This window comes from Haplochromis burtoni, unplaced genomic scaffold (assembly GCF_018398535.1).
Source record: "Haplochromis burtoni strain Fernald_Lab_line unplaced genomic scaffold, NCSU_Asbu1 Contig_65, whole genome shotgun sequence".
Classification (NCBI taxonomy): Eukaryota; Metazoa; Chordata; class Actinopteri; order Cichliformes; family Cichlidae; genus Haplochromis; species Haplochromis burtoni.
The window spans coordinates 451528-461732 of NW_024582426.1; the positions used below are offsets into that span (position 1 = coordinate 451528).

Genomic DNA, 10205 nt, shown 5'->3' on the forward strand with positions numbered 1-10205 from the left:
GACTCCATCAACCAATACAAATTATTTGAAAGGCAATAGATAGACTATTGTGACTTAAGTTAATCTTGTTTTATTATCTTAGATATTCTGCAGTCCTTTTCTAAAGGCCTCGGAGAGCTCTGTAGGTCTTGGCATCACACTACCCCAGACTCTCAGCAGCTTCACCAGCCTCTTCCTAAGGAGGCCCAAATCACTGGCACCTTATGAGGACCTTTGATTCATATTTCATTTAGCCCAAGTGCATGGGTGTACCAACTTTTTCATCACTAATTTTTATTTTCTTCTCTTACTGCAAAAAGCTATTGCAAAATAAAATTAATATTTTTATTGAGTTTGAGTCCCATTAAAGCTGGCTTGAACTAAACTTTAACAGTAGTAATGTGATGGTCTGAGGCTGCTTTACTGCTTCAGGACCTGAAAGACTTGCCCTAATTGATGGAACCATGTACCAGAACTCATTTCTTGCTAAAGCTGACAATCATAGCTTCTGAGGCCAAAAGCTTGGGTTTTCCTATTACGTCAAATGATATTTTTATAGAGTATTGTTCAAGTAGGCCACCTCCATATACAGACATTAGACCTTTACTTGTCCAAAAAAACAACAACAAACTGAAATAAAAATAAATAAATGGAGGAATAAAATTGTTATTCAGCTTGTCATGTGCTCTATTCTTATGAAGGATGTGGTTCAAAATAGCTGTCACCAAGCACTGCTGTCTTTCTGTGCTTCGAGTTTGACCCAGCGCTTGCAAACCCAGGCTTGCATACAATTTGCATAACCTTTAAAGAGGATCTGCAAAGGTGTAAGCTGGGCTAGATGCTATCAACATACTTTCCTGTATGGTCGTTGAAGTGACTAACTCTAAAACCACAGGTGGGCAAAAAGATTTTTTTAATGCTTCACCACAAAAAGGTATCAGTCAGCTTAGCCGAAGGTGTATTCGATGGAAGGTGCTAGGAAAAGTCTGAGTTTCATTTTAATTTGGATGAAAGTAGAAGAGCAAAAAATAATCGACCTTTAGGTACATGCCTAAGAATAAAATATGAACAGTTGACTGCAAGAATACATAGCAAACAGGAAGAAATATAATGAATCAAGAGCGATATATGCAAAATGAGAAAAATATAAAAAAAAATAAGAGAAAGACACACACTAGAGAACAAGTTGCAAAGTGCTTGGATCAACATCGTTCACAAATTATGATGCTTACTTCATAAGAAACATCTTCCTCTTGAGTAAAATTGCAGTGTTCTCATGCTCTGGTGTGTGTTTAGTTTCTGCCACTTGCAATGGTGTCTTCCCTATATTATTTTTAGCCTGCAGATTGGCTTTATTCCTCCATCCTACATTTCCAGCTTGTCCCCAGTTTACAAGTATTTTCATTACTTTGTGGTGTCCACCACGTGCAGCACAGTGCAGAGGTGTGTCTTTATTGTGATCTGTAGCATTTATCTTGGCCCCAGCTTCCAGGAGCCGCAGAGCTACACTATCATGTCCCTTCTCAGCTGCAGCATGAAGTGGTGTTTTCCTCCATGCATTCCTGTCTTCAGTCCCCTTATTGTTGAGCGGCTGAAGAAGGGCTGTAACCACACTGACGTGCCCACCAGCTGCTGCGTAATGAAGAGGAGTGGAGCCATCCATGTCTCTAGCTCGCCTCTTTGCCCTGTGGGAAAGCAGTGAAATCGCCACGTCTACTTTTCCCTCCATAGCAGCCAGGTGGAGGGGAGTTTTTTTCTCATTATCAGTGGCATCTGGGTCAGCTTTGGCTGACAGCAGCAAGTCCACCACACAGCTATCTACCTGGGAAAAGGCTGCCCAGTGCAGGGCTGTCCTCCCCAGCCGGTCTGTGACTCCAGGTTCTGCCTTGTTATGAAGAAGTTGGATCACTGTGTCTGTGTGACCCTGCATGCTGGCTATATGCAGAGGGGTCAGACCATCCTGGCCTACTACATTTACCTATAGCAATGACACACAACTTTGCATTAATATACTGAAAATCTACAGAACTGATAGCAACCGTTAATGCTTTGACAATTACCTGTGCTCCACCTTTTAACAGCAGACCAGTTATGTCAGGCCCGTCACATTGAGCTGCCAGGTGGAGAGGGGTGTGGCCTTTAGCTCCCTTAATGTTTGGGTCCAGTCCTTTTTCTAGCAGTGTGTGCACTATGGGCTTGCTACCACTGCGAGCAGCCAAGTGCAATGCTGAAGAGAGGTCAGATAAAGTAGCATCCAGTTTTGCATTTTTTGCTACGAGAACACTAGAATAAAAAAAGCCAAAATGTAAGATATTACATATTTGGCTTAGCTGCTAAAAAAATACAGAAAAGGGACAGTTAAAATAGATGCATATGCTCTGCACCAAATATGTACAACACAACATAAATGATGATATATATAAAATTTGAAACAAACATGGAAAATACATATTTGTTACAGAAGGACAATGATGAGCATTTTGCCTTTTCTAAACCCATTTGTGTCATTGCGCCTGTACAGTCGTGATTTTATTCTGCTATTTGACTTAGACCAGCATCTGGTGCCACAAATATCTCACTGCTATTTTTTTTTAACATATACATAAATTATATTTGTGAATATAAACATTTATGAGGCAGGGTGGATTTTATAAAGGTAGTTAGACAAAGTTCTTCTTATTCTAGTATGTTCTTTAAGTAAACTACATAATTACGTGATTCCCATAATGATATGATTGATTTTGTTGAAATGCTCTTGAGTGTGAGTGTGAAGGCCTACGGGGGCTACTTTATTGCCACTGAATTTATTTTGAAAGAGGTCACCTGAAGACTTCTGAGTGTCCCAGCTCAGCTGACAGTAGGAGAGGCGTATATCTGCGACCGTCGCGCATGTTCACATCTGCTCCACTGTCTATCAGTGCACTCACCGCACCATCAAAGTTCATTCGAACAGCTGAAAAGAGAGCAGATCCCAGGGCATCTTTGTTCAGGACTCCTCTGGCATTAGCTGTGGTTTGAACAAAACTGGCCGTGAGCTTGGATGTTTTGCAGGTTTATTCTGTATTTGTGTAACATCTCAAAAACAAAGCAATGAATTGAAATAGAACTGGACCAAACTCACCAAGCAACAGCTGGAGAATTGATTCTTGATGAAGATTAATGGCTTCATATATGACATCATAGTCAGCTTTAGCCCCTGCATTGAGAAGGACAGTCATTGTTTTCTCATTGCTCTCCTTGACTGCATAAAACAGAGCTGCTTTGTTATGGCTGTTTAAGGCATCAACAGTGGCCCCGCTCTGCAACAGCAACTCAGCCAACCTCCAATCATCTTCCATGGCAGCCATGTGCAGAAACATATTCTGTCTGTGACTTTCAGACTGCCTGGCTTCCTCCTCCACCAAGAGTTTTACAGATTTCAGATGCCTATTTTCTGCTGCCAGGTGAATGGGAGTTTTGCCTTTCAAATCCAGAGTATGTATAGGGGCCCCAGCCTTCACTAGGGTCTTCATGAGCTCTGTGTGCCCTCTGCTGGCTGCTCTGTGAAGAGCTGTGTGGCCAGCGTCATTCTGGAGGTCCAATCTAGCCCCTTTTTGAATCAAGAGCTCAGCGATGGATAAATGCCCATTTTCTGCAGCTACATGTAATAGAGTTTCTTTGGAAGAATTGACAGTGTTGATATCACTGTCTTTTAACAGCTCCTCAAGTAATAAGAGATCCCCTATTCTAGCAGCCATGTAAATGAGGCTTTCTGGTTTACTTTGAGCTGGTGTATGCTCTGATGTTGCAAGTACTATGGTACCACTTCCTTTCTTTGTAACACTAGATCCCTTTTTAATCCTTTTAGTATAAGTTCTCTGGGTTCCAGTTTGATCTGTTAATTTTCCCCCCCATTCACAATCTCTCTCCAGCAAATACCCAATCAGCTGTCTCCTGTTATCTTGAACTTGCTCGTTCATACTCCTTACATAGGTCTTGATTCGCTGGTATAGTTCAGGTTCTGCCAGCATAAGACACGGATGGAAGAATTTCCGACATGCTCGTTCACCTCTGGCCTCCAGGATGTCCAGGACTCTGGAGTTCTGATCTTTATGGGTCCTGATGGACAAAACAATAGATCTCCTTGCTGTTGTCATAACCCCCTCTGCAACCAAAAGATTCAGGAGATCCTCAGTATGTGAGATACCATAAACCAAATCCCTTCTCTTTGTCCGGATCACATCCACTGCATAAGGGTTCTTAGAATTTGATGCTGCATGGCTTTCAAAACCTTTGACATTATTCCACATTTTAAATTTGCAGGAAAATAAAAAAATGTTCCTTCAGCCTTCATGCGCCACAGTTGTTAGAATTTGTTGTTCTGATTTCTGTTTGTGTATTTTGTACCATATTGCTTAGTAAAATACCCCGCCCATAGCAACTACAACAGACAGAAGCCTTTCACTGTACAGATTCAGCCGGCTCAACCTGACCTTTGTGCAATTACGCGGTCAAGTTTCCATTAGATGCAGTTAATTGTTTTATCTAGTAATAGCACTTCAATCCTCAATCACTGTGAAATTATTGTATTAGTATTGTATTAGTAAGAGGTGACAAGAATAATAGCTGTGTAAAAATAACATTGGTTTGCATGTTTGTGAAAGCGATAAAATAGATAATGGTGTGTGGGGGAGAAGAAAGATTCTCCCTTATGTCTGAATCACTCTTGGCCTAAATGTCAAAATCGGTTTGATATATAATAATGACAACTTTTGATTTCCTTTTATCATTTGATGAAGAGATATAGAGCTATTAATAATATTTATGAGTAAAATTAGCAGAAGTTTTATACCCTGAAAGAAACTCCCCCAATACAAGTACAGTTAGACTTTATGCAGCAGAATGCTGCTGCATAAAGTCTCATGGAGACAGTCTAACAGTATTTATTAGCATGAAGCAGCATGTTTTTGTATAACAATCCATTTTATTTTATAGATTAGATGCGTAAATTAAAGACTCTATAGTGTGACTAAGGGGGTGGCTGAAGTCTGTACTATAATGCAAACATTTTCAAAGTAACTTTAACTTTCAAATAGATGTAAACTTCTTTAGTAAAAATATACATATGCCCCCTTTGAATGTGGGGAAGTTTAGGTATAAAATAGCCTGGATACCAAGCAACTAGATCGATCAACATATTATTTCTGTTCTATTGTCCCTATTATCATTTATGTGAGCTGTTAGTTAACTATTCTACAGAATGCGGATTTTGTTAAAGAACGTTTGTTTTTATTATAATCTCCTGATATTTAACATCTAGACGTCTGCTTTTAATCGCCCTTGGAGTCCTTTGATGGATTTGCCTGTTTAATTAAGTCCGGTCTATTCTTTAGATTACGTCTCAGGACACATCGTATTATGCAAAGAGGAGATTATGGAGTCAGTCGATTCACTTCCCGTAATAAACGCCTCCTCGGTCCTGACGTGGGTCTTCCGAGCGTTCCCTCTCCTTATATGGCAGGGGAGGGCACTGCTTTCCGGAATGATGTCACAATGCCCCAAGTTTGAGAAATCAGAGCAGATTTGTAAAGAAATCGGGATTCCTAAAGGGATAATTAAAGGGAAAGGGAGAAAAGTGTCTATTTGGATATGTCTCCCACAGAGATTGTCTCTATTAATTAAGGAAAAATAATACAAACAATTAAAACAAAGACAACACCTGAATTCCCTTATTTGACGTGTTCAAACAGGTTGTGTTATAAAGATATTTGATGTTTGTTTGTATATAAAAGAATTAAAAAGCAAACAAAAAATAAAATCGGAAAATATAAAGATTGAAAAGAAAGAGAACATTTAATATTCTGTCAGCCTTAGCATCACAGTGTGTCAGAGACGTCGTTAGGTATTCAGTCAACAACCCGTTCTGTTTTATTTACACTCTATATGACAGTCTCTATTAATTTCCACACAAATTAATATCTGATAACCCGATATAAATTGCAACAGATCTGTGGAGATTTCGAGCACTTCAGGCAATTTCTCCGGTAATCCACCCCAATGTATGTCGCCCTCCAGTGTTTCATTAAGAGCAGCACACGTGCTGATGTCCAGCAGTATTTGAAAGCCCACTCCTTTTATCTGCTGTAGGCCACGCCTGAGCTGCACCTGCTGCGTAAGCATGAACGAGACTCACTTTAATTGCTGGGTTTAGTGAAGACATCAAGAAAAAAAATTTACGCCTGTTTTTTTATAAGTGAACAATTTGACACCCCCCCCCCCAAAAAAAAAAAAAAAATCCCAATTTATTTCAAAAGTGCTCATAACATATTTATAGGCCCACATTGCTGTACCGTAAATAAGTTAAAGAATATTCAGCACTTTGAGATACTGAGCTCCAGGCTTGTATTTTCTTTTTTCTTGTGGTTAAAGCCATCACCACAAAGCCTTTGTTTGGGTTATTGTTTGTTCTTTTAGCTGGTACTGACTGAAAGATGACTATGCGATTAAAAAAAAAGACTCACCATATATATACATAATCCCACCAAGCCACAGTTTATTGTATTAATTTATCCCATACAGAGATTTGCACTTCAGAACCTAACACTTCTTTTTTTTCTTTGACATGCTGAAACCTTTTTGAATACTTACAAAAGGACAGAGCAATGGTGAATGACTGAATGATGAAATAGCAAGGGAGATGTCGTATTAATCAAATCAGTTCCAGATTTCTTAATTAAGGGTTGCACACCTTAGCCTATTGTGACTGAGTGTTACATGATGTGAAAATGTTACTTATTGCTCAAAGCAATGGGAGACTTTATAGGGCAGTTACACTTTTCTTCTTCTGAGCCTGTGTGAGCTGAGACACAAAAGTGGAGATCGCAAACTCTACAACCCCAATTTGCAGAACTGGCCTCCATCAGGAGTAAGTGAGCCCGGCCTGCCAGCTGAAACACAATCACTCAGCTTCAATCAATACCAGTACTAATGGAATTTAGCTTGAGGTACTCAGCACTAGCAGCTCTTACAACATGTTGCAACATGTTTTATTGTTTGACTTCTTCGTGGCACACCCACTTTTTATGTCACACTCTTACAAGTACACAGAGGCGATGTTGCTTCATTTTATCTGGTTTATTTTCTTAAATATTGATTAATTTCTTAAGTGCTCAGAAAACAAACATAAAAAATTATACAGTATTCTTATTACAAATGGTAAACATAAGTACTCCAAGTTGATCTTATATACATATAACAATGAGTGAAACCCCATTAACAGCTTTAGAAAAAAACAAGTAAATCTTGAAGCTTTTCTAACTTAATTTCTTACAATTAAGAAAAAAATGTACATTGTACTTTAACTCATGAGTCAGGCAGCATTTGTTGCAACTTTTCAGCCGTTTAGAGTTGACCAACACGCCTAAAAAGTGAGGCCATTAATTATGGCTACAGCAAGAAAAGTCTGTATTGCGTGTGATTTAAAAAAAAAAATCCTCTAATACTGAGTTTTTCCATTGATGGTCATGATGAAGTCCATGCAGGGCTCGGTGTAAATCAAGAAAACGTCAGTCCTGTCCAGTTCTGTAAAGAAAAACAGCACGACACAGAAACAGAAGGGGTTTCTGCCTGTTGCCATGTCCCTTCTGGTTCATGGCTATTGTCACAGTCCTGAGCCCATCTCTAGGACGCGCCACTGGGGAGCGCGTGGCACTCAGTTTGGTACCGTCCCCGGTCCCGCCAGTGTCGCGCCACATCATCCCAAATACCGGAACGATTTCGGGAGTCGCAGACACTCACTACCACAGGAAGCGTCCTATTCTTTCAACTACAGTCTTTTCTCTCTCTCCTCTGTCGCTGACACCACCTCAGAAGGTCTGGAGCTGCTGCGTTAACATAAGCTGGCACCCGCTGTTTACGTGGTTCATCACCTTCTGCTTCAGCTGGGCCACCTGCTCGCGCAACATGTTGGCGGTGGATGCGAGCTCGGAGTTCTGTGACTTTAGGGTCTTCACTTTCTCCTCCAGCCTTGAGATCCGCTCCAGCTTCCTCTTCCGGCATTTGGAGGCAGCGATGCGGTTTCTCATCCGCTTTCTCTCAGCCTTGATGCGCTCCTGACTCTCCATATCGATTGGAGAAAGAGGAGGGGTCTCCCCTGGCATCTCGGGCACGGTTTGGGGCTCCTCTTTGAGCGCAGTGAGCCGGGGGAGCTGGGCAGGGGAAGGCTGGCCGTAGATGGGAAGCTGAGGTGGGGCAGCAGAGAAGGACATAGTGGGGGCTGAGGTGGTGTAGTTTGGTGCCGACACGGTACTGATGGCCGGGTTGAAAGTGTTCAAGTCCTCATAAACCGGCGACTCAGAGCGCATGGCAGCATTGTTGTTGTATACGGTGGCACCGGCAACAGATGAAACAGGCGGCAGCGCAGTGTTGACAGTTGCCGGTGGAGTCGAGGTGACACTCACGTTTGTTGTGCCCGGCATGTTCTGGTGGTGGAGCTCAGCCAGGGCGCGCACAAACCCCTCCGCGAAGCCCTCCTGCTCGTCAGTGACATTCTTGGGGCACAGGAACTGGGTCGGGGTCGGCGTGGTGGTGATGAGTCCGTTGCTGGACTGGATGATCAGCCTCTCCAGCTCCGGAGAGGCCAGCTTCAGCAAACCCACGTCGGGGGAGGTGAGGATGTCGCCAGCTTTGGCGCGGAGGTGAGGTTTCAGAGCGCTCGGCGGGTCGGTGAGGTTCAGTGTCATGTTGTGTTTCAGCGCTTTGGGGTTGCTGTATCCGTAGCCGGCGTTGTCGTGCTGGGAGAAAGCGTTGAGTGAGTCGTCATAGAAAGTAGTTTCCATCTTGGTATACATAGAAGAAAAAAATAAAACAAAAACCGAATGTAGCTACACAGTCTTCTACAAAAACAGCTTTCCGTCCCCCCTTCTCTTCTTCCTGGTTACCGAGGAGGAAAACACTGGTTTCCAAACGTCCTCTCTGTGCGTAAAAACTTCCAAACTTTGAGAGCGCACTTTTCTCGACACAGGAATCAGAACTTACTTCTTTCACCAAGCGATGGTCGGTTGTTCTATGTTGAGTGGAAATTGTTCACAAAGCTTTTGTCAAAGTATCCAGACTTATATTGAGTCCGTGAATGAAAAGCGCCTCGCGGCTCTAACTTTTCCTGTCAGCCACCGAGCGTCTCCGGCGTGCTCACCGCTTGCGTGTGTGTATACTCTGAGCGGTCCAGCGTGGAGGCAAACCTTATCTGCTGCCGCTGCCTCTCTAAAAATAACCATGATGTCATGACGGGGCTCTCCCATTGGCTGAGGGGCGTGTCTCTGAGGCGGGGCTGAGTCCTCCGATAAGGCGCGTTGCCTAGACGACCACCACCCAGAAGATTCTTAATCTCGCGGTGGATTGTGGGATGAGGTAATGCTGTAAAGGAGAACGTAAGCGCGCTGCATTGTGGGATGACGTATTGTTTTTGAATATTTGGTTACCCGCTTTACTGTCAGTGGCGGGACAGGCAGCGATCAGAGCAGCGCGTCCAGACCTCAGTCTCTCTTATTACGATGATTTTGTTGTGAACCAGCCCAAATACTCATCTGCTAACTTTTACTGTTACTTTTATTTATGCCTTTTTTTATTTGCTTAAACTTTTTTTGCACACATGGAAGCTTTTCATTTAGTCGTTTAGAACCACGCGAAAGTAAAAATAAATCATAATATATGATGAATTTCATCAGGCTAAACTTTTCAAAGTTTCTATGACTTTAAAATAGATGATACTATGTGGAGAAGTGATATTTTCCTTCAACACTCAAACTGCTTGAAATTAAATACTTGTCTTTTTATATAGGGTAAGAAAGGTGTATGCACTCAGTAATAGCTCTGGTTTACTAATAATGATAAAGAATATATTGCTGAATTTGAGACAAAAAAATCAAAGTTACACCTGACTCATAATATTTTGTAGCAGGCCTGTATTTGTTTCTTGTTTTTATCAGTTTGTAGAGTTTTATTTAATTTTATCTATGTTACTTTATAAAAGTAAATAAATTGTTTAAAAAAATAATAAAATAGGGTGGCTTTAAAGTGTTATATATAGATTATTATTATTATTATTTTTTATTTTTTATTTTTTACAAATTGAACTCTTTTTATTGCAGGTTTCTTTGTAATTAACCTCATTTCTTTTGTTTTTGTTTCAGTAAAACATGGATAATTCTGAAAACTTACAGATGAAATCACCGAAACCCTTTTTGTAT

At 41.3% G+C, this 10205-nt stretch overlaps 2 protein-coding genes across 2 annotated transcripts; both read right to left on the reverse strand.

Annotated features, from left to right (window-relative positions):
* Positions 1–1094: 1094 nt before the first annotated feature.
* On the reverse strand, positions 1095–9313 carry LOC102311247 (CARD- and ANK-containing Inflammasome Adaptor Protein). The gene is made up of 5 exons (XM_042221333.1): positions 8995–9313; positions 3101–5561; positions 2811–2986; positions 2040–2312; positions 1095–1957 (listed from the first exon to the last, which is right to left on the reverse strand). Exons 2-5 carry the CDS (start codon positions 4266–4268, stop codon positions 1208–1210), a joined length of 2367 nt encoding a protein of 788 aa, XP_042077267.1. The 5' UTR covers positions 4269–5561; positions 8995–9313; the 3' UTR covers positions 1095–1207.
* jun (Jun proto-oncogene, AP-1 transcription factor subunit) lies at positions 7078–8998 on the reverse strand. Its single transcript, XM_005923214.3, has one exon. It carries the CDS (start codon positions 8805–8807, stop codon positions 7824–7826), a length of 984 nt encoding a protein of 327 aa, XP_005923276.1. The 5' UTR covers positions 8808–8998; the 3' UTR covers positions 7078–7823.
* Positions 9314–10205: the final 892 nt, after the last annotated feature.